Source organism: Canis aureus, chromosome 20 (assembly GCF_053574225.1).
Source record: "Canis aureus isolate CA01 chromosome 20, VMU_Caureus_v.1.0, whole genome shotgun sequence".
NCBI classification, from domain to species: domain Eukaryota; kingdom Metazoa; phylum Chordata; class Mammalia; order Carnivora; family Canidae; genus Canis; species Canis aureus.
Window position 1 is genome coordinate 43,055,238 of NC_135630.1, and position 25,124 is coordinate 43,080,361.

Below are 25,124 nucleotides of genomic sequence, written 5' to 3' on the forward strand. Positions count from 1 at the left end.
AATGCCACATGCTCTCACTCATATGTAGAATTTAAGAAAAACAAATGAACAGAGAGAAAAAGAGACAAAAAAACCAGAATCTTAAATACAGAGATAATTTATTTTTCAAAGCAGACAGAGGAAAAAAATCTATTCGCTGTTAATTCAACTAGAATATAAATTTGGAAAGACTTAGGCTTCAGTCCTTTAAAAAATGTTCAGTCAGAAAGACACTTGTACTCTCAATCTTCCAAATCAGTGAGGTCTTACCATTTATTCAACCCCTCTGAAGTTCAGAAAAGTGTGACTTTTGGCAAAGCTTTTCTTATAATTTACAACTCAAGCATGCTTATTGGATTGGAGACACTGCTCCATTGACAGTGGAGTGACAAGCCTTTCTGCAGCAGAATCTTGGAAGGCAAAAGAGTGCTGAGGTACAACTTGAGTGGGAGCTCTGCAAACCAGACACAGCAATAATTTACCTCAAATATCAAAATGTCAATTGGATTGGCCAATCCAATCCAATCTGTTTTGGATTCTGGCAAAACAGAATCCTTAAACTGATTTTAAGACTGACAGGGTGTCCAACGATAGATCAATGGACAAAGAACATTTGGTATAAATATACAATTGCATATCACTCAGCCATAAAAAAAAAATCTTGCCATTTGCAATAACATGGATGGACTTAGGAGGTATCCTGTTAGGGAAATGAGTCAAAGACAAAGACAAATACCATATGATTGCACCTGTACGTGGTATCTAAATAAGAATAAACAAAAAGCAGAAAGGGATCCATAAATACAGAGAACTAACTGATGGTGGCCAGAGGGAATGGAAGTAAGGAGATGGGCAAATGGTTGAAGGGGAATGAGAGGTATAAGCTTCCAGTCATGAAATGAATAAGTCATGGGGATGAAAGGTACAGCATAAGGAATGTAGTCAATGGTTTGTAATCATGCTGTATGGTGACAGATGGTAGCTACACTTGTGGAGAGTGTAGTGTAACAGATAGACTTGTCAAATCACTATGTTGTTTGCCTGAAACTAATGTAACATTGTGTGTCAACTATACTCAAATTAGAAAAAAAAATTAGAAAAAGAAAAGCTGACAGGGTGGCTTTGAGCAAAGTGGGAAGACCAAACATTAAAGTAGGACTATACACTGACTTATAAAAGGTCTGTCTTGAAATATTTGAAAGGAATTTAAGTAACTCATTCATAGATCATATAAATTATCCAATATTAAATTTCCCTCAGAATTGAATCTTTACAAGTAGGCTTCATATGATAGTGACATATTTGTGACATAAATTTCTTTCCCTATAAGATCTCTTTCTTCCCTGCTCACTGATGCCTACAATTCCATCATTAGAAATTTCCATCTTTATCACTTATTTAAATGCAACAGAGAGGAGAGACCGGTTATGCTTGCTCGGGCACTAAGACCCATCTTTTGCTAGGAACAGATTGATAGCTAGAATTTTCTTTTTCCTTTCCTTGGTATCTCCCACCCTGCACTAGACACTTGATACCATAGAGTCATGGAGCTCTAAGGAACTTGACAGGTCAGTGGAGCCCCAACCTGTGATCACAAAGACAAATAGGTGAAGCTGAAGCTCAGAAGGGGAAAGGAGAATTGTCCAAAGTGTCTCTGCCAGTTAGGGACAAAGCTGGGACCAGAGTATGAAGCCCACAGCCACTTGGCAATTCACTTCCCAGGCATTCACTGAGTGCGGAACATTGCACTATATGCTGGGAACATCCAATGAGGACTACAGATATCTTTTCCTACAGAACCTTGAGATCAAAATGAGTTGGCCAGACTCAAAAACCAATACATGAATCTACCTACCTAAGTAATTATGGAAGGCAGTCCTTCATTAACTCATGTTGATTCAATCTAAGAAACTTAGTGACTAAGATATAAAAATTATTTACTTAGAAATTTTTACCTAAAAAAAAAAAAAAAGTTTTCACCTGAAAAAGAAGTACTAGAAGTTAAATTCCACAGATTTTTACCTGAGATTCCAGCAAATATAATTTTACTTTATTAATGAATTGCTTTTCATTTATAGAACATGAATAGAGAGCTCAAGCATTTTAGTTACATACTCAGAATTAAGGTTGTGTTTATTCATTTATTTAGTCTGTTTATTGGCTGTGTATACAAAGAATATGAACACAGAAATACTGATTTGATTACTCCTGATATTCAGATCTAACTAGTCACTATCAACAACAGCTAAGTTATTAACTTTTCTAATGGATCAATTTGTACATTGTCATGGATGATGGTGACTCTTATTCAAGTGTGAAACCTTAGTCCATTCAATTTTCCATAAATTCTCTCAGATAATTAGTTTCAAGAAATATCACCATGTTACACCTTATAATTTTCCAGGCTCCCTGGGAGTATCTGAACCATGTGACAAGAACACAAACCACAAAATGCAGTAAGGAAGTGGCATTAACATTCAGTTTGACAAGCAGTCTTTGCTTCATGAGAGCATCAGGTCTCCCTCAATTTTTGTTCATCTCAGGTGCTTGTCATAATTGAATGGCCACTGCTTTGGTGCCTGGCCTTGGGTCCCCCCCACATCTCACAACTCCATGATGGCTCTATTAGTCCCTTTGCACATAACTTCATCTGTTTCGTGGATAACTTTTCTCAAATGTGCTGGATTGATTCTAGTTTAGGAAATGAGCAAAAAATGCAATGCTTAGGTTGTGATCTACCATTTCAGTAGCTTTTGCTAAGCCTCAACCATACAGATATTATTGGCCACTGGCCCATCTCATTCTGGAATATCGCATAAATAAACGCCGGCTGCTTTCTGAGGACTGAGAGAACAATGAAGAAATTGGATCCACTTATTGGAAAGGAGCTGTGCTGTGTGTGTGTGTGTTGTGTGTTGCTTAATGATTTTTCTAGTCTCTCTTTTTCCTTTGGCCAAAGAGTTCCTGCCTGACTGTAAAGAGTTAGTTACTCCAGTCTCAAATTGACTCGGTTCTCTACCTTCTTTCCTCTTTATGTCATATATGGAGGTTATATTCTTGATAGCCATTCAGGGCCAAAGCAGGGAAAGCCTCTGAACCCAGTTCCTCAAGTGTATACTTTAAGCTTCTGTAACTTCCATCTGTGCAGCAACCCGCAAGGGTTCTCACCAGCAGAGCTCTGAAGGAAGCATTGCAGAAATTCAGAGAAAAAAAAAATACTGAGTTTTTAAGACAGCTCTATATTTTAAGGATTTTAATAGGAGCACAGTGCCTTGCACATAAGGTGCTCAGTGAAAATTGGATAAGTGGAAAAATGGATGGTGAGCTTCCAGGTGTGTCTGGGAAAGGATGAAGCTCCCTACAGAGATGGGAGGTGGGGCTTTGGACGGCGGAGGGGCCTTTTCCTTGTTTGGCATTGTGGCCAGCTTCGGGAAAGATCTTCCATCACATCCAGATGAGCGAGCCTGCTTCCTGGGCACCTGAGGGCAGACTGAGCACCTCTAGGTCTCAGGGGCATGTCATCTTTGGTTATTTAATGAAGAGTGTGTGTGGATTACTCACAGGACTCACCAGGATAAAGCTCTACTTGGTGGCTGTAGGGATACAGAAAGGGAACAAAGCCAGTGCTGCCAGCAATGACACTTTGTTTTCTCTTCAATAGAGTGACCATTATCGTTCGTTTTTCTTTTCTTTCACCCAGTGATTCATGGACCCTCTCTCAATGCTCCTCTCCGCTGCATGCTGGGGTTGGAACTGTGGACAAATCAAACCTCTGCCCCATTTCCTAGTTCTTACTTATCAAATTTCTCCTCGCTGCCGGGGTTTAAGTTTTGATTTTTTCATTTTCTTAAACTTTGTGTTGTTGTTGCTCTTGCGGCACTTGATCCTTTCCAAGTGCAGGACACAGAAGTTTAGGATAATGTAAAGGGTTTGAGGAGGGCACAGCACTAGTCAGTGGCAGAGCTGGGTCTTATTTTACAATGCCAAGCGCTGTGTGTCCTTTGTAAAGGAGCCCTGCAGCAACAGGCTTACCGACAGGGGCAGTCAGTCACCTTGAGCTGGATCCTCTCGGAGTAGAGGACTCTGAAAACCAAATATGTGACTTGAATGGCCATGCCTTTACTATTAACCACTGTGTTTGCTTTTCCAATTTTCTCCTGCGATCTGGTAACCACACAGGAAAAAGGACAAACTCTCTTCCTGCTCCTGTTAGGTTAAGACTCCTCTTAGTTAACTCATTTACAAACAAGGTTTTGTTGCTGTTATTTCCAGACAGTATTCCATTAATCAAGAAATACAGATTTGATCCTTACTCAAGTGTTACAAATAGTACAAAGAATAGAATAACCAAGAAAATGGCCTTTGGTCAGACTTGGTTCTGGTTCAGAAACTTGGTGCCAACTCCCGCTAACTTAGGTGATTTGGGACTAGTTATTTAGTCTCTGGAGCCTCAGGTTCCACATCTCTAAAATGGGATTTATAGGGGCACCTGGGTGGCTCAGTGGTTGAGCGTCTGCCTTTGGCTCAGGGCGTGATCCTGGGGTCCTGGGATTGAGTCCCGCATCGAGCTCCCCACAGGGAGCCTGCTTCTCCCTCTTCCTATGTCTCTGCCTCTTTCTGTATCTATCATGAATAAATAAATAAAATCTTAAAACAAAATAAAATGGGACTTAGAATACATGTATCACAGGTTGCTGGGGGAATTATTTGAATATTAACTTCATGAAAGAAGAAAGACAGTTGTCTTGTTCACCACAGAATTCCATGAAGAACCAAGGCAGAATATTTGAACAAAGAAATTCATCAAAATATGTATGATGGATCTGTGCAGTGCCCAGGACATCACCAATGGCCAATACTCTACACCTAAGTTCATTTGTCCTCTTTCTTCTTTCCCTTTCAACTCTTCAGAAGATTGGGCCCCGTGGTATGCATAAAAGTAAACATTTAGTGGATATAATTTTCAACAAGGGAGGAACTTTTGTAGACTTGCATGCCAGAAGTCTTTCAGAGAAGAGTGGGAGTTGACTGAAGATATCTGAGTCACTCTGGATTAACTACAGGATACTAGCCGTTCTTTATTGTGCAGCAGTGTCCATCATCCCCAACAGAACTGTTAAGAGTTCAGAAGGAAGAAAGACATCACCAGGGAGGAGTCAAAGCCTGGGAGTCCTGGTTGTAACTTTCCTCTTTGTCCCTGGAGTGAAAACTCCCTCCATGCATGATGATAGGCTCTCCAGGCCCTTTGGGGCTCCTGGGGAAAGCACTTCAACCCAAAATATCATCTGTGATCTGTTTTCCATCACAGGGTAAAAAAGGTCTGATGTTGGACATTTAGCTCCATGGGAAACAAGTACCACAAATTGAATTTTGAAAATTCAATTCAATTTAAAATGCATTACAGTCTATTTAAAAAAAAAATTCTGGCGAGTCCTTTGTTATATGAGGAATCTCTCTGGAAAGAGGAAAAGCAACCCTTGATGCATCTTTTGTATACATCTGGATTCACATAAATAGAATTTTCTTAAAATGAGTGGTGAGGGCCTCGGGGCCTGCACTTCTTCAAGGTACTTCTTCAGGAAAGCTTTCCTCATTCTTTCACTACTCAGAATCCTGGTAGGACCTCTCAGCCCAGCACAGAGGGAGGTTTCCACACACAAGGAAGGCCAGACAGCTATTTGAGTAAAAAGCTCCAGAGAAACTACTTTGAGAAGAGCCACTGTAAAAATGGTCACCAGAGCTGTGACACGGACATGGCATCCAGAAAGCAGCCAGCCCCAACAGCACAGGGTCACTGATCTAAGCACAAAGATGCAGGTTCCTCACAACTCTGAAATGTACTCAAGGTGCACAGAGATGGGACAGGTGTCAGCAGCGTGAGCTTTGTGGTAGGACAGACCTTGGTGTTTACTAGTGTTTACTAGTCACCTTGGACAAGTGATCTCGGACAAGCTATTTCATTTCTAAGCCTCAGTTTCTTCATCTATATAAAGGGATGTAATGGTATCTCCCTATAGTAGTAGTGAAAATGAAAGGAGCTGATACAAATAAAATATTAAGTCCAGCACCCAGGATATAATAAATATAATGTTAATTGCTATTATTATTAAAGATTTTATTTATTTATTTGAGAGAGAGAGAATGAGCAGAGGAGGGACAGAAGGAGTATCAGACTCCCTGCTGACTGATCAGGGAACCCAATGTGGGACTTGATCCTGGGACTCTGTGATCATGACCTAAACTGAAAGGCAGATGGTTTAACTGACTGAGCCACCCAGGCACCCCTGGTATTATCATTAATCAATAGCACCAATCCAGATGGGAATGAAAAACTATATGGAATAATTTAAGGTCATCCAGTTGTTAACACACATCATCATCATTTCATGGGCCATACATGCAGTGAGGGGAAGGTATACTAGGCCCCTCCTCATCCCATCCCAGAATTCAGTATCCTAAGCCAATGGCTTGGGTCTTGCTGTCTTTTCCTCCTCAGAACACACTGCTTGTCTGCTTCATTTTCTCAAAGTCTTTTCTTAAGCGAATGACAACTGGATAAGCTTTATGTCAGTCCTTTCAAGTGACATAAATACAGCTTACGTTAGCACTTAAAAACTAATTTTAATTCTAGAATTTCAGTACCATTCAGTGCTCACATCTAAGGTACCAACATGCCCGAGCAGAGGATTAGGCCCTAATTAGAAGCAGGCTGTAAATATTATATGAGGACTGTGGTGTTTCTGCTCGGTTTAAGTTACACTGACTTCCAATCATGCATTTTATCTTTTGGCATGCATACATAGGTGCCCAATAAATGTTACCTTTGGTGATAATAAAACAAAAGCCTAACTTTCAAAAGTGAAATAACCAAAAGCCCATTGTCTACATTCTTGGCAGCGGCCAGAGAGCCAGTTTTCCCAAGTCAGCAGCCTCTGAGGAGGCTGGCCAGGGGCCAATTCCCAGGGTTGGCGCATTCCTGGGGCCTGGCAAGAGGCCACTGGGACCCTGTTTCCTCTTTCGTTCTCTTTATGTAGTGGAAAATCTTTCCCGCTTCGAACCCTCTGACTCTGTTTTCCCCATCGAAGTAAAGAGAAGAGTGTCACATGGGAAATGATCTCCAGCCCCTTCCCCAAATCGAGTCTCCCACTGCTACAAGCTGGCACAGCTCAAAGCAATTGAAGGCAGAAGACAAACAAAAGAGGGCTCTGCAGCCCAGTCTCCAGCCTGATTCTATCAGGGGCACAGGGCCTGGGGCCGAGGACCCAGCAGGACCCTGCGCACAGGGAGTCATTGTACACTTGTTTAGAAGACTATGGGCACTCCTAGAAGCCTTTGGAATAAAACTGCCTGTTATAAATAGACATTGGCTGAGCTTCAAGGGTGAGAGCAGTAGGCCAAAAGTTCCAGAAAAATATAACGCTCCATATAAGAAGGTCTGGAGTACAGTTCATTAACAGGGACAACTGAGGCAGTTGGCCTAAGAAGAAAAGAATCCAAGGTTCAGTCAGATACAACCTGTAGTTAACAGCTGGTGAACATTTCTGACTAATACCACGGATATGCCATTCAGTTTTTAAACATCATAGATGAATATACGCAAACCAAACATTTAGAAAAAAATCTTTTCTGAATGTCTCTTTCCATCTGCAGACAAAGAAAGCTGCCATCTGGAGTCGCCACGTCAGCCGGCTCCACATATTTGCAGCGTGGAAGAGGAGGTGGCATGCCAAACACTACGCTGTGTGCTCCGTTAGAATCCCTTCCCTTGATTCTCCTAACAGCCCATGTCCTTTCTACTACATTACATGGTGTCTCTTTCCTCTGCACCCTTTAGAATGAGTGCTCTGGGGGTGCCTGGGTGGCTCAGTTGGTTAAACATCTGACTCTTGAATTTGGCTCAGGTCATGATCTCTGGGTCATAAGATCGAGCCCTGCATTGGGCCTGGGCCAACATCGGTTGGCTGCATCCCTCCATCTAAGGTGATACTTGCTTCCAAGTGGCTCTCTCCTTCTGGCCACATGGTTGTATATTATCCCCTTGCCCTGTAATCTTGTTGAATTCCCTATATCCTGCCCTGCCTTTGTAAGAGGCCTGTTATTAGGTTGTCCTCCATCACCTGGCTTGAGTGTGCCATCTGTTTCCTCCTAGGATCTCAACTGATGCAGTGAATAATGAAATAATATTGTTGATATAGTCTTTGTAGGCAAAACCATGACAAGTTTCTCAGGTCCTCCTAAGAGGATGAGAAATGCTAACCATATTAGACCTGGCTCTCATGTACCTTCACTTCCTCTTTGGTAGACCTCACCAAACAGGAAATAGGTCAGATACTCTGCCTCAGAGACCTAACAGCAGAGTTCCAAACTTGGCCCACGCGATCTGAATAGCTACCTAGCGCCATCATCTAGCTAGAACTCCACACAGGGAGGTGGGAATGACAGCACTAGCCACATCCCAGTCATATCTGGGTGGTAACTTCAAAGACTTCACTCAGCCTTGTGCCTATTCACACTAGATTACTGGAAGCCCTCACGGCCTAAGCATTCCCAGGGATGGCAGGCCTCTGACAATAGCTCCTCCCCCCCAAAAGACCAACAGTCCCTGAACCTACTTATCTGCTGGCTCTGACAGATGGACTCAAGAGTTTATCAGACCAAATGATTTTATTTCCCTCAACACATCTATGTGCATGAGAGCAGTCAATGAGTTAATTATATTAGGAAACCTACCAAGCTGAAGACAATTGCTTATGAGTGAGGACCAGAAAGGTGCTGAAAGACAGAAGGCAAGCAAACCTCGGAGGCATCTTCGGAAATGGACAATTATGATCCATTAAGCCTAGTTAAGGAAGCGAAATTTATGAGGAGGAAACATCTGGAACTTCTGGAATGTAAAGGAACCGGGAGGAACCGTTGTTTGGGCTTGTAGAGAGCAGCCCAGACAAATAGGATTCCATGTTAGGAGGGAATTGCAAAATTAGTACATGAAAGGGACAGCATTGAGGCAGTGCATCTGGTGTTAAGTGAAGCATTTTAATACAATGGCTTCTGGATTTGCTCTTGAAATATTAATTGAAATGGGGATGAGTATGAGGGCTGTCACATGAGTAGAAAACTGGCAGAAAGATCATAAATACTGCCTAAGCTGAGCCAAGTCGATGCAACATGGCAATGCAACAGCAGTAATGAAAATGCTGCCTAATTCTCAGCCACAAACCCTGTGGAGGCTTCATAAATATTAATTGATAATAATGAACTATATAATACAGGGGGGTAAATTAGTGTGAGACAGGCTCCTGAAATACAGCATACACACACACACACACACACACACACACACACACACACACACACACGGTTAGTATAACATACACTGATAAGTGAGAATAAAGTAGATCAAGATGATTTAGCTGTGCTATGCGTCATGCCCACACCAGCAAGTGTGGGTAAGAAGATGAGGAGGGGTGGCAAGAGGGGACATAAGGGAAGTTAAGAGGATAGTTCAGGATCACAACACAGCTTTCTTAGAGTCTCAGCAACTCAAGTAGAAGCCAGGTGCCTTGGAGTCATACTCTATTCTCTTAAAACATGAAGGTTTTCTCAATAAATTTCTGCTTCAGGGACCTCAGGGACACCACAGATTAAATCTGGACCAATTTCATTGAGGGAGATATAAAAGCTCTTCCTCTTAGGAAAGCCCTCCCTGATCAATACAGTCAGAAAAACAACCTCCTTTCTAAATCCCATCACTCCTATTGTTTGCACCACTGTATACCTCCTGGTATTACTGTAATTTTTGTATATGACTAGACTTCATAAAGCTTCATAAAATGGAAATCATGCTTTGCATTTCTGAGCATTCACATAGATCTTCACCCTTAGCACTGTGAAGTGCTTTGAACTTAGTAGGTGCTCAATTCCTGTGCTGGTCAATTAGGAACACTAGAGAGGAATGCAGGCACCTATCACAGAGAACACCCAGCTGCCTCCTGGCTTTGAAGGCCAGCTTCTAAGGAGATCGATGAAAGCTCTATCTCTTGTTATAGACAAAGCACTAGAGAATCTGCCGCAGGAACAATCTTAGGCTGCCAGAGGAGGATACAGAAACCTCGGTTGCCATGGAAACTTGTATGATCTGATGCTTCCCATTGTTGAGAGATGGTGAGACACCAGGAGAATGACAAGCAGATCCCTGAGCCCTAAGAAAACACAGAACATGCCAAGCAAATGTCTCCACTTATTTGTACTTATTTCTTAAGATGCAGTATCATTTCATCATCTATCAATAACAGCATTTATAAAGGATTTTCAAAATGTCGCCAGTTCCTATTTTGATTAAGTGATTTCTGAGACCCCAAGTATGCACAGAGCTATGTTGGAGACAGGCAGACAGCACTAACTGCAGCAGGTGAGTGCAGATGATGGAGCCCACACCAGGGCTTCTGAGATCCTGCTTTGTGACCTGGGTAAGGTGAGCCATCTGTGTGCAGGGCCTGTGGGCCAGGCTTGCTAGACTAATGGCAGAGAGAGGAAGCTACCTAACCATTCTTGGGTCACGGATCCCTTTGAGAATATGATGATAGCTATGGACTCCCACCCCATAAAAAAATGTGCACATATGTGCATACATATAAAATCTAATACAATATACTTTGGAGAATTCAACACCCCTGGGGCCTTCTCATAAATTTACCCTATTGAGCAACCCTGGAACAAAAAAGGGTCCAGGTATCATGTTAAGAATCTCTAATGGAAACAAACTGAGGGTTGCAGGAGGGGATGGGGTGTGGGGGATGGGGTAACTAAGTGATGGGCATTAAGCAGGTCACATGATGTGATGAGCACGGGGTATTATATGCAACTGATGAATTATTGAACACTACGTCTGAAACTAATGACGTGCTATAAGTTGGCCAATTGAATTTAATTATTTTTATTTATTTTTATTTTTTTGGATTTCATTTTTTTTAAAACGAATCTCTGATGTAAAGAAAAGTCTTTATGCATACACTAGAATTATCCTTGGTAAAATTGAAAAGTTTGCCATCCCAAACTTCAGAACCAGTGCTCAATGTCTCCTCCAGGTAGTGCCCCCATACTCCATACCCAGTATTTCTTGCTAATGTGTACTTAGTTCATGAACAAATGGCTACTCATTGGTAAGTTCACTTACTCATTCACTCATTGCACTGAGTGTTTTCCATGTCAGACTTTAGGGAACCAATTGTGAGTATGACATGGCTCTTGCCCTCTAGGAGTTTACAATTCAGCTCAGTCAGGGCTGATGTTGCTTCCCAGAGGATACCATGCAATGTCTGAGGACAGTTTTTATTATCACGGCTGGGTGAGGATGGCTATTAGCATCCAGTAGACAGAAGCCAGGGATGCTGCTGAGCATCCAACAACGTCCAGAACATCCCCACCCCGCAACAAAGAAATACAGCATCCAGAATGTCAGATAGATTGAGAAACCCTAATTTAAGGTGGACAAGCCTTAGACAAAGCATTAAATGTAGTGATGAAGACCAGAGATAAATATTATGGCAGCTCAGGAAAGGACATTTTAATAAGAATTCTGGAGTATATGGTTATGGGGGCAGACTGCCCTAACTTTCAATGATGGACGGAAGGAAGAGGAAGGAATGAGGAGTCAATCAGCATGAGCCATCACCATAATGAAGGCAGATGTTCTGTTGTGCAATACCAGAGGAGAGGGCATCAGTTTCAAGTGGTGAGCAATCAAATGGCATGTGGAGGGGAGAACATCCTCATAGGAAATGATGTTGGCTCTCTACCAACCCCCATCAGTGGGTGGCTCAGGCAAAAGAATGTGAAACCATTAGATAGGCTTATCACTCAAATTATAAATCCTGTTGCATCCTGGGGGACAGCTGGACTTTGGGTGCACCCTATCATTTACCATTCCTCCTACTCTACTCCCGCTCCAGTCAATATCCCCATCTTGTACACATATACACCACAGCGAGTCCCCATGTGGGTTAAAACACAAAATTATAGATATAGGGTATTATATATATTATATATTATATAGATGTACTATTATAAACTTTAATCTCAGGGTACCTGAGTGGCTCAGTCACCTAAGCATCTGCCTTGGCTAAGTCATAATCTCTGGGTCCTGGGATCAAGTCCTACATAAGGCTTCCGGCTAAACAAGGAGTCTGCCTCTTTCTCTCCCCCTCTGTCTCTCCCTACTGCTCATTCTCCCTCCCTCTCCCTCCCCCTCCCTCCCTCTCCCTCCCTCTCTCTCCTAAATAAATAAATAAATAAATAAATAAATAAATAAATAAAATCTTTTAAAAAATAAAAAAAGAACTTTAATCTCTGTGGAAGTTGGTTTCAAGACCTGATTAATCAGAAAAAGCACAAGACCAGAAATCAGACCTAGGCCAAGTTCCAACACGTGTATTCTTTACTCCTCATATCCCTCTCTAGCTCATCCTCCAACACTTCAACAATTGTTTTACTGAAATCAGGCCTGGTCTCTGCCATCAGCAGGCACAAAGCTGGCACCTGTACACCTGCGCCACCTGTAACACCTGTACAGGAGTTATACACCTGTAAACCTCTAGCCCTGTTGAAGCTGGGGCTGTTTAATTTTGGAAAGCACCATGCCAGGAGCTCCCAGTTCCCAGAAACAAGGTTCTCTGCTTCTGAGCCACTAACTGTAGAGTGACTGCATGATCTGGAGGCAGCCAGAAGGGGGTTGAAATCCCAGGTCTACCACACACCAGTTCTTTGGCCCTGAGGAAGTTCCTTAATTTGTTAAGCTTCAGATTTTTTTTTTTGTTCGTAAAATAGGAATAATTAAAGTTCTTGTCTTAAAAGGTCATCATGAGTATTGAATGTCAATTTCTATCGAAAGGCAACCAGAGTGTCTGGCACGTAGCAAGTCTCAGGAAATTTCAGCTCTCATCTCCAAGGGAAGGGAGCCATCCTGATCCACACTCAACGCATGGCTCTGCTCCCTGCACACGCTGAGCTGTCTGCTAAAGTGGCTTACATGTTAGACTTCACCAACATCCTTGTGCAGGCACCATGCTAATCTTCTCTGCATCATTCCAATTTTTAGTGTATGTGCTACTAAAGCAAGCACCAAGATCTTTTTTTATTATTATTTTTAAGTAATCTCTACCCCAAAGTGGGGCTCAAACTCACAACCCTGAGAGTCACATGCTCTACTGACTGAGCCAGCCAGGCTCCCTGCTAGACGTTACCAGTCCCCACTGCCGACATAGTCTACGTCTGCTGCTTGCTTATATTCTATTTCTGTCCCTTGTCCTGCCTTCCATTCAGACCATTTCAGCAGCAGCACTGCTCGTATCTCCAGCCTCCCTCCTGGCACTGTTCGTGGTGGGTTCTGATCTTTTCCTGCTCATCTGGGGCCCCTTTAAGACCCTTAGCAACCAGGTATTTGGGGCTGTACCTACCTGGCCAAGCCTCCCTGTCTTCTCCCAGCCCATCCACACAAAATCTACTCAGAGCCCCCAGGGGTCTGTGTGGCTGGAGGGAGGTGGGAAGGACACTCCTCCAGTGTGTTCCTGACCTGCTATGATGCCCTTAGCTAGGCTGCTGGGCAGATTCACTGCATAAATATTCATTTAAGCATCTGACACTTTTCTTGCTCTCCCACCCCTGCTGTCAAGGGGGAGCAGTCAAAGATTTGGCACAACACTTTGGAAAGGTAGCTAACCCAGGCCAAAGCCAGTCTTCCCCCTACCTGTTGCTTTTTCCCAAAAATGGGCTTTAGCTGGATCCTCAAACAGCATCATACCTTCCCACACCTGGTTCCAGTGCATGGTCTCTGTTCTTCTCAGGACACCCGGTAAGGCAGCTGAGATAACAGCCCTATGGGGGTAGGGGATAAAGCAGCTGGGGAATAAAAACCTCCCTCTTCCTCACTGACATTTCTCTACTTGATATTCACTTGAGAAATCTCAAGCAATCTTGATATTGGAGCACAGAGGTCAGACCTCCTGGTCTGAGGCACTGAGTAAACCCTATTTCTTACATCAGAAGAAGGGGTCAAGGGTAGCTGGGATTTAAGTAGCTGGAAACCTCTAGCAACCCAGTGGTTTGTGCTCTGTACAGCATTGCTATGGTGAGAGGTAGCCCAATTATAGCACCAAGAGAGTCAAGAAAGCTACAGGTATGCCTGAAGCACTACAAAAATGCAGATTTTTTGGTTAGTATTCACAATCCACTGGCTGCACTGAGCAGCATCAACAATGCCCCTATTTAGCACTTGGAAAAAGTCTCAGTGAGTTTTGAGCTTTCTGAAATGTTTACCTGTGCTCAAATTCATGCATTTGGGTGTACACATCTTCGCTTGACATTCTAAACTTGCTCCTTTGCTTGCCTCAGCACATTGCACATCCCAGGAAAAGTTGAACTAGGCCTTCGAGTTTCCCATTTCTCTACCACATGCAGATATCCTTTAGAATCCAGTCTGTTAGGGACACCTGGTTGAATGTCTGCCTTTGGCTCAGGTCATAATCTGGGGTCCTGGGATCGAGTCCCACATCAGACTCTCCACCAAGAGCCTGCTTCACCCTCTGCCTATGTCTCTGCCTCTATCTGTCTCTCATGAATAAATAAAATCTTTTTTTTAAAAAAAGAATCCAGTATGCTGCCTCTGTAAATAAAGTTTTATTGGAACATAAGCCACGCCCATTTATTCATGTATTGTCTGTGGCTGCTTTCCTGTTCCCAAGGCAGAGTTGAGTCATTATGACTGCTCAGCTGGGCTGTGAAGCCTAAAGATTCACTATTCGGCTTTTCACAGAGTTTGATGAACCCTGCTTCTAAAATTCCTCCTGGTCACTAACCAGGGGTAAAATCATTGAAGATAAAGCAGCACAGATCTGTGAATTTGTCAGAGTTCTATCCCTCTGTATATAAATATAAATATACATATACATGTAAATATAAGTATAAATATAGAAATATTTAATATAATGGATGGAATCATGATTATAGAGGCTGAGACGCCCCAAGATAAGCTGTCTGCAAGCTGGTAGCCCAGGAAACCCAGTGACGTAGTTCCAGTCCAAACCTGAAGTCGGGAGAACCAGGGAAGCCAAGAGTGTAACTAAGTCCCAGTCCAAGTCCATAGTGCTGAAAACAAAGAGAGCCATATTGAGGACAGAAGAAGATGTCTCAGCTCATGCAGAGAGTAGGTTTGCCCTTTATCTCCCCTTGTGTCCTATTCAGGTTTTCAGTCAATCAGATGCCTACCCACAGCAGTGAGGGCAAACCTTTCCAATGGATCTACTGGTGCAAATGCTAATCTCTTCTGGAAACACCCTCACAGACACACCCAAAAGTAATGTTTTGCCAGGTGTCTTGGCACCCTTGAGCCTAGTTGACACATAAAATTAACCATCACAATTTGATATATGAAAGAAGTTTCCCCGGGAAAAAATAACTCAGCAATGAAGTGAGTTGTTACCAGAGGACATAGGACTGTATCCTTGGGTTGCCCCTTTCTTCTCCAAGTCCCCCCCATTGCTTCAGCTGTAGTACATGTGCTACTGAAGCAAGCTCCTGAATTGCTTCAGAGCATGTTCTAACCACAGCTTCTCCACAATGCTCCTTAAACCCTCCCCTCTTGACTTGGTGCCTCACAGTCAATACCACACCATTTGCCTCCTCTATGTTACATCATTTTTCCTGCTTATTAGGTCAGCTTCCACAAACAAACTATTGTCTTGTATCAGTCAGGGGGCTCTGTGGGAAAACGACGGCACATGCCAATCATCTAAATTGAGAAGATTTTGGTAAAGGGACGATACAAGAAAGTATGGATAGACCTAAAGCAAAGCAACATGAGGTAGGCTGACAACATCCAAGAGTCATTACTACCAAGAAGCCTGAAGGGACATGGAGAAAAGGAAGGTGCCAGAACAGAGAAAACTGTGTTTTGTGAGAAAGGGTTGCCCAACAAAAGATGTCACCTTAGGCAGAGTAGTCTAGTTACTATGATCCAGGACCAGGTAAGGAGATACCATTGTGGTGAAGACCACAAATGACCATCCCCCAATTTTTTCAGTATCTAGACTATGAGTTTCTTTTTTTCCGTGGTTCCACCAGCCTACAAACTTGAAAGCTGTTGCAAGGGAGCTATAATTTCTACTCAACATTTCATGATTTGATTGTGTAAAATAAAAAGTATAACCTTATTCTTGCAGTACATTATCAGGAAAGCGATTATCTTGTCCTCTCCCTCTTCCTGACCTCTGGTCTCCTGCTAGGTCCCCCCTCCCCCTCCATTGGCCTAACCCAACTAGATGCTCAAAAGACATAGGATCCTCTTGACAAGACCTGCGTGGTATGTCCTCCAGGGATCCATAGCCAGGTAGAGAAGGATGGAGTAGATCTGGAGGGAAAAGTGGTGACTATCCAGCATATCCCACAGCTACTAAAACATCTTAACTGTAAAGCAGGCTTTCAGTGATGCTTATTATTTGACTAAATGAATGCCTTTGGAAGGTCTAATTACTCTAGTAGTTTGGATACAACCATCGAGAGGCTGAAGGATGAACTGAGGGACTTGGTGTGGGGCCTGCTCTCATGACTTTATCTAAACTGCACTGCTGTCAGAGCTGAGGATCTAGTGTGGCCAATGCTTTGTCTTCTTTCTGGTAGTGGAAAAAAGGAGCAGGGTACCAGGAAAGAACTTGTTGTTCATAAAAGAAACTTACTCCCATCTGTGCCTCAAAGCAAAAAGTAATTTTTCCTCAAATTAAAAAGGGAATTTTTGCTCTTGAAATGTGAACTGGTAAAAAGATAATTCACTCCCCAGCCTTCTCATCAGCTAAATGCTGTCATAGCTACAAGTATCAAATAGCTATACGAGCAGCCTGGGAATGATTCTTGCAAATAAAAAAGCACAGTGTGAAATACTGACTTTTTTCTGATCAAATAGCATCCTGGGGTGGGTGGAACAGCTTTGGGTCAAGAAGAGGCCTCGATTTCTGGGGTGATTTTTATTGTTATCAGAGAGAAGACTGTACTTGCGGCAATGGTGCAGCAACCCGGCACACTCATACTGGTGAAGGCAAACTTGTAGTCACTTGTCTTTCTCTCAGGGTACTTACCCCCTACATCGAAACAGATTTTTCATTTCAGTTTCACTTACCTGTCACTTTCTTCTTTAAAAAGGTGATTTATCAAGTTAAAAAAATCAACATCAAAGAACACTTCAGCACTACTAGGGAGCAAGCGCACGTGCGCACACATACATACATACACACACACACACACACACACTCAAACCCTCCCGCGTCCTATCCTGAAAGCAAAATTGTGACTGAAGACCACAAATGACCATCCCCCAACGGGGAGCTTTTTTCAGTATCTGGACCGTGAGATTCTTTTTTCTGTGGTTCCGCCAGCCTACAAATTTGAAAGCTGTTGCAAGGGAGCTATAATTTCTACTCAACACTTCATGATTTGATTATGTAAAATAAAAAGTATAATGAAGTTAATAGTACCTTATTCTTGCAGTACATTATGAGGAATTTTTTTTCTGTGCAAAATGTGAAAGTGGAAATTACCTCTGGGCCTTCTAATTCTCAAAAACGTGGGTCATAATGATTCTGTGGCGGAATTTCAAGACTTAAGATTTAGTATATTTCTCTTTCCTCTATTCAGTTTTCCAAAGGGACGTCTTCTCTTAGTGGGATTTTATGTAGTAAAATGTAAAGAAGTGAAGTGAGGGGTAGGAGACCTACACTGTACGCCAGTTGTGGGACCTCGAGAAAAACATTTAACCTCATTAATAACTTCCTCTGCAAGGTGAAGAGACTGGATAACCCACTCCCAACCTAGCATTCTATGATTTAAAAAAACAATATGAGGTGGAATAAGTGTACATGCCTTGAGAAACAAGTGTGGTATATAATGCCAGGTGTTTCTTTCCCCTTGTATTTTCTAATAACCCTTATCCAGAATCATCACCTTGTACTTCTCTCCTAGTTATTTGTGTGGTTTCAGCAGGGAGCCAATGAGAAGGGCAGTATCATAGGTTCAAGTCCTTTACAGGCCAATCATCTTTGATCTCATCCCTGTCTACCTGTCTTCCTGATGGTCACAACAGAATTCACTCATGGGACTTTCAGTGGGTCTCACTCTTGAAGAACCTACTCAAAACAAGTACTCTTGCTGTCACTGCCTGGGCATCTCATATGAGGAAAGAACATAACACTAAAACAGAAAGCAAATTTATAGTCACATGGCCTAAACCATATAATGTTGAGTGGCATTTAAGGCCTCCCATATCCCAGGCCACCTACTCATAAGAAAGCACAGTCTTTTAGGATTTTCCCAATTATACACATGCAGACATAACACTTAATCTACCTGGAGAGGAAACAAGGAAGATATTTCACTAACATAAAAATTCTCCTAAGCATCATTTGGGGAGATTTAACAGGATTAAGTTTCTCAGGTGGTGCCAAGCAACGGGTTCTTATTTTCAGTGTTTTCCAATGCTGTAAGTCAGAAAATAGATCTGCAGGCCCCACAAGACTCAGGGTAGAGCCATCTGCCAATGGGAACTCAAACTTGGTTTTGGGCTTTCAGCTAGCTCTACTACTATGACAGGCTTTGATTTATGCTCACAGTCAAGCCTATCCCTGAGCAAAATTTAAATGTGGACGATGGTTTCATTAAAGCTGTTTCCTCTTTCTCTGATTTTCAGGTATGCAATGTTCTCATAGTAATTCACTGCGTCTCCCTCTCCACCCTAAACCAGTCCTGCATCCCAGCACTCCATGCTCTGCATCCTATTGTTTACCAATGCCCTCCACAAAATTTTGCTGAGCTGCTTGACATTTGGGAAAGCTCCAAGACCTTTAATTAATGAGCGCTACTATGAATTATTGAAAGACAATAGCTTAGCATGTTTGTATATATAGCATCTTTGCATATTCTCTGGCACAAAAAGCAGAATTTAGGATGCTAGGGACTAATCAGCAAGGGTATTTTTGTGTTGGGAGAATCTTTCTTGTGGGGAACCTGGGTGGCTCAGTCAAGTTAGGTGTCTGACTCTTGATATCAGTTCTGGTCATGATCTCAAGGTTGTGGGATCAAGCCCCACATTAGCTCTGTGCTCGGCTCAGAGTCTGCTTATCCTTCTCCCTCTGCTTCTCCCACCTGCTTTAGCTTTCTCCCTCACACACAAATTTTTTTAAAAGACTTTTTATTTATTACTCATGAGAGACACAGAGAAAGAGAGAGGCAGAGATGCAGGCAGTGGGAGAAGTCTCCATGCAGGGAGCCCGACATAGGACAGGATCCCAGGTCTCCAGGATCACACCCTGGGCTGAAGGTGGTGCCAAACCACTGAGCCACCCGGGCTGCCCACAATTTTTTTTTTTAAATGAGAACCTTTCCTGTGCTGCTCATATTATAATGAGCATCTCTGTAAACAGAGGCATCTCTGTCCTCTGTTAGGTATAGGACAGAACCTATTGGTAGGTTAGTAGGTAAAAAGTATCTTCTTTGGCAAAGGAGAGGCTGATAAATTATCTTTTTATCATATATTTCCCCAGAAACTATCCCCAGGGAATAGACATATAAATACACACACACACACACACACACACACACACACACACACACTATTTGCATCACATTCTACCCGGAGATAGAAAGACCTAAGAGATGAGAAAAGGGCACATCCACTGGGAGGAGAATCTAAAATGCTATATAAGTTCTTAGCCTCTGAAAGTAGGCTGGTCAGTGCAAAGTCCACACAGACACAGAAACAATCTAAGAATAAGAGAGGAACTAAACACAAAAGTTTAACGTAATCCTTTTCTCCATCCCTGGAAACACATCTAGGAACAGTTTTAAGCCTCAGCAATTATGGGGTAACCAGCTAGTCTATACACTGGCAGAGCCAGACCTATAGCAGCGGAGTGGGAAAAGTGCAACTGACAAATCCACTCAACATAAATTTGATTGTAAAAAAAAAAAAAACCATAAATTTGATTGGATACCTACTCTGACCAGACTCCAGGCTAAGTTCTGGAAGCATACAAATGAATAAAGCACATCTCTCCACAACATGTAAAAGAAGAAGCTGAGCTATATCTCTATTTCAGTAGATGAGCAAAAGAGAAAGGAGTGAGTCGCTTAATTTCTTGCTCTGTTCGCATGCATTAGGCAATACAAGAGGTAAGTATACATCTGAGCTCAGAGACAGCCAACCTTCCAAAATCAGTGACTTAGTCTCTTTCCTTGAAAGCAAACACAACCAGGTTGTTAAGAATGACGCTCATCAGCATGAGCACCCTTAGAAAGAAAGATATAAACTATTGAACCATGGTACATACCGAAGAAGATCTCAGATACTCTTCACTCTTCAATATTTGAAGCTCTATTGAATTTTTATTCAACCTATCCCCCAAATTAAGATAAATGGGTGCTGGAACAACTATATATAGGCTTGGCATTTGGCATCAGCTTTACAGTAGTGTTTTTGTATAGGTTAAAGTCTACTTCGGCTGGAATTAATGTAATTATATATAATGTTGACAGATTATGACATTTGCCTATTAAGACACTATACAAACATTCCAATAATTTGCTGGCTTTTGACTTGGTAAAAAATAAATGAAACCAAGTCCCAAGGGATAGGGCTAATGGGGTAACTGGAATAGAAGTTTCAAAAGCACAGGGTTCAGGAAATAACAGTCAAAGAATAATGCATTTTCAGCCAAAACATATAGAGTGGTAAATGCATATTTAGTACTTACCACAAGACTGCTGTCTAGAGACAGCCTTTTTCCAAAGTCTCTTTTCTCAAGCTGTCTCTTTCCCTCCATGGGTGAAGTTATTTATTTTCCTTTGTGATTTATAAGAATTCCCCTTCTGTTTCCAGGATCACTGCAAAAAAGTGAGCACGTGTTTTACCATCCAAGTGAACAGTGTTTAGACCCTTGTTTTTAGCTTTCTAACCAGAAACAAGTGTTGAAGCCAAAATACCCAGACCCAAATCCTAAGTACAGAACTGGGCTCTCTCAACTCAAAATCCTAAGTACAGAACTGGGCTCTCTCAACTCAAAAGACCTCTCCGTGTTACAAATGTCAGAGTCATCTTTACGGAGGCCCCTGTGTTTTTATAGGTCTTGCTAATGGAGTTGGGGAATGGGTTTGCAGGTTGAATCAGCAGACTGTGGAAAAAAGCAAACAGCCCGTTTCATGCCATGCTTGCTCCACACTCGTCCTCCCTCTAGCAGCCAGAATCATTCTGTTACTGAGCACATAGATGCTGTTTGCAAATTCCATGAGATCAAACTGACAAAACCAGGTTCCGTAACCAAGAGTTGCTGAGTCTAAGGCCGGAGGAGAGGAAACTGAAACTTGCCAATATTTCATCATAAAATATTTAATTGAAACATACTTGGGGAACATTATAAGATACAGTCCCTCTAGGACAGGTGGATTCTGAATGAATGGCAGAGGACTTATATCCACTCACTGCATTTTACCATATCAGATATAGTTAATCCCTATATTCCACTGTGGTTGCTTGCTCTAGAACAATCAAGTGTCCTGGTTAGTAAGAATATTATGTGTTTTAAGCACTGGCTTCCAGTTTTCACCAAGATATAAATGGCCTGAAGTAAGAGAAATAGGCTTTAGTCCAGCTTTCCTACCCATTCCCCAAGTAACCTTGGCAAGCCATTCAGCCTCTCTGAAACTCATCTTTCTAAACTGCGAAAACAGGTAACATTGGTGATCAAATGATAGATGTAAAATGATATAAAGGCAATAAGCTACAACTTACATGTAAGTTACAATTATGCACAGATTACATTAAAAACCAGATAAATACTAAAGTTAACATAATTTAATACATCTTTGATGGTTTAGAATGCACTTGGCAATACAGGAATTGCTCATAATCTACATAAAACATATAGCCATTATCCTGCTATTGTAGAAAAGCTAAACTTAAGTAGGATAATATACCAATCAGCTTTTGATAAAACTGAAAGAAATTATTTTCCATAGCCCTCTCAACTGTTCCAAATCTAATGAGGATATGATAGACCTGGCCTCACAGCTCACAGCATATGGCATCTTGCTCCTTGTTTCCCCCACCAGGAGGAGGGCTGGGACAACTGTGCCCCAGATAGGGTTTGCCCAAAAGATGGTCTGGTAGTAAGAAACTGATGGACTCTCCACCTGGCCATAGGTTCTCTCCTCCATCCACTACCTCTCATTTTTAGGAAGACCAATTTCAATTCATTACTTGTTCACTCAGTAACTGCTAGGAAACTGCTAGGAGTCCATTCTGAATTCAAGATACAAAACCAAAATTTTCAACATAGTGTTCAAGGTCTACTTCCTGCCAATTAGTTTCTTACAGTCCCTGAATATGTGAGGCACATTCCCGAAACCACACTTTAGATCAACCCCCTCACCCCGACTGGGTCTAATTATCCCCTCTCCAGTGCCTGGCGCGGGTCCCATCTCCTTCACAGGACCTTCCTGGTCACCCCACTGGGCAAAAACGTCTTTCTCTCCCACATTTCATAGGAATCCTTAGGGACTTACTTATTAACCACCACCATCACCTAGCACAGTTTAAATATAGGATTTCTTACTATATGCTGGTTGGTAAAGCATAGTAGTTAAAAAACTTTTGGCAGCATTTTCAGAACAAAGTTAGTTGTGTGTACTATCGGCAAACCTATTAGTCAAGTGAAATTTATTTTAAGGGCTTGCCTTTCCTATTTTCAGCTATTCCCATCCACTTTGCTGCCCCCTCCTCATCTCAGTATGAGATATATACACTATTTTCATACTGTATGCACTCACTGGTAGCTCAGATATTCTCTGTAATGATGGATCCAGCTTGAGAGACTACTCAGGTCCTAAGAATTCTCCTTCTATCAAAAACATACCCCCTAAGTCATTTTCCTGTTGTCATTTTTCATATATATATATATATATATATATATATATATATAATTTCTCACCCTCCTACATCATATTCCAAAGAGCCCTGGCATTTGGTAGATCGCAATACATAATCCTTTGGCAGGTAGCATGTATTTCTGAAGTGCCTCATGTATGAAGGTCCCAGTCCTTAGGTGTTAGTGACACAGTCATATATGAGAGAGACTGAATTCCTGCCTTCATGGAACTTCATGGAAGATAGAGGAAATAAATAAGTGAACAACTCCGAATCATGAGAGGTACCTGCTTAGGGAGGAAATAACCATCATGAGGTGGTATTGCAGTGTCAAGCATGTGGAAGGGGAGATCATTTTAGACAGAATGATAAAAAGAGAAGCCAGTCATATAAAAATGCAGGTAAAGAGCATTCTAGATAGAGACTAGTCTTTCTGCTGGGAAAAATCCGGAAAGAGGTTTGTATACCTCCAGAATAGGGAACCAGTTTTTTAAGTATGAGTTGGGAAGATAATGGATGAGCAAGTTCTAAGTCATAAAGCGACAACTGCATCACACAAGGATCTTATAGGACAAGATAACTTGTTTGTTCTGAGCACAACATTTAATCTTAGGGTTTGATTACTCCTTGCTAGCTAGTAACATTAGACAAACCATTTACTCTATATAGGCTTCAATTGATTCATCCATAAAATGACATTAATAATAGGACTTTCCTCAGAGTGGGGTTGTTGGGATGATTAATGAGATGATCTATTTAAAGAGTTTTCCCAGTACCTGGCACATAGTAGGTAAGCTTTAAATATCAGACATATTGATCATCCCTTCTGGTAAATATAATTAAATTCTTTCATGAGTAACTCTAGTGGCTTGATTTATTGCTCCATATAGGCTGATGGGATTGTCATTTTGGGAAACAGGGATCCTTTTAAAAGTCCTGAAACAGCCCAGTCTGCTATGTGGAAGGCTGATTGAACGGTTTAGCCTGGTCAATTTCTTTTCATACTTTATAGTGTCAGTTATTTGGGCAGAGATTGACCTTCAAAACATTCAGCAACTGAAAAGGCACAGGAATTAGCCAATCAGAAGAACAGGATCAATGGCAACTAGTAGTACAGCGGTAGCAATGTGTCCTGGCCAGTTACCATCCTAAATGTATGTACTACCACCATACCAAGAACTTGAAAATTCATGAATTATTCCATAAAGCAATCATGGAAAGGATCAAACAAAGTAAAGTCATCTGAAAGGATCAAAGCAAGCCCATGCATGAAACAAAGTGGCAACCAGGTTGTATCAATATGAAAAGGAGAGGAGTCCACAAAAGGAAAAATCAGGAAGGCTATCACACTCCACCTCCAGCATTGTTGCGGAACGACAGTGCCCACATTTACACATACCCAGAAAAGACTGCATGGCTAGAGGGGACGTGAGTATGTCAGATCCCAGATACTTTGGCATTACACTGGCCATTTGTATCATCCAACAAATCCCCTTGCTTAGAGACCACTGCCATAAAACAACCTTCCAATTTTATTTGATTCACAAGTAGTTTTGCTTATAGAAGAAGAATGTGTTGACCAGCAAATATAAGGAGGCAATCTTTTGAAAAGTTACATTTTTAATACAAATTTGCAAGTCAGCATCTGACTCTTTATATTCATCATTTAGATATTTGCTTAGTATATCAGTCAGCTTGCAATATATAACAGAATATTACAGACTCAGTGGCTTAAGCAATAGAAATTTATTTTCTCACAGTTCTGGAAGCTGGAAGTTCAAGATCAAGGTGTTGGCAGTGTTGGTTTCTGGTGAGACATCTCTCCTTAGCATACATTTGGTCACCTTCTGTGTCCCGACATGACTTTTTCCTTTGCATACATGCTTCTGGTGCCTCTTTCTTTTCTCTTGCTTATAAGGACATCAGTCCTATTGAATGAGGCCCCTACTCTTATGACTTTTTTTAACCTCAATTACCTCCTAAAAGGCCCTATCTCCAAATATGGTCCCTTTGGGTGTTAGGACTTCAACATGAATTTCCAGGGGTTACATTTCAGTCCATACAATTTAATTTCAGTCAGATTTCAAAGTCTGATCATATCTAAGGGTACTAATAAATTTATGAGTCTAACACCTGACAGAAAACTCTGAGTGTCAGTGGCTACTCCCAGACCCTCTCTGCTGGTTAATTC

At 41.8% G+C, this 25,124-nt stretch overlaps 1 protein-coding gene and 1 non-coding gene across 5 annotated transcripts in view; both read right to left on the reverse strand.

Moving 5' to 3' along the window:
* Window positions 1-25,124, reverse strand: part of NCKAP5 (NCK associated protein 5) — a 964,576-nt gene that overhangs the window by 802,721 nt on the left and 136,731 nt on the right. For all 4 annotated transcript variants that reach the window (XM_077861464.1, XM_077861463.1, XM_077861465.1 and 1 more), the window contains one exon: window positions 20,766-20,895. In XM_077861464.1, the coding sequence (XP_077717590.1) occupies window positions 20,766-20,834 (69 nt within the window). In that variant the 5' untranslated portion in view covers window positions 20,835-20,895. The remainder of the gene's footprint in view (window positions 1-20,765; window positions 20,896-25,124) is intronic.
* LOC144292047 (U6 spliceosomal RNA) lies at window positions 12,989-13,096 on the reverse strand. Its single transcript, XR_013359587.1, has one exon. It is a non-coding gene; the product is annotated as a U6 spliceosomal RNA (small nuclear RNA).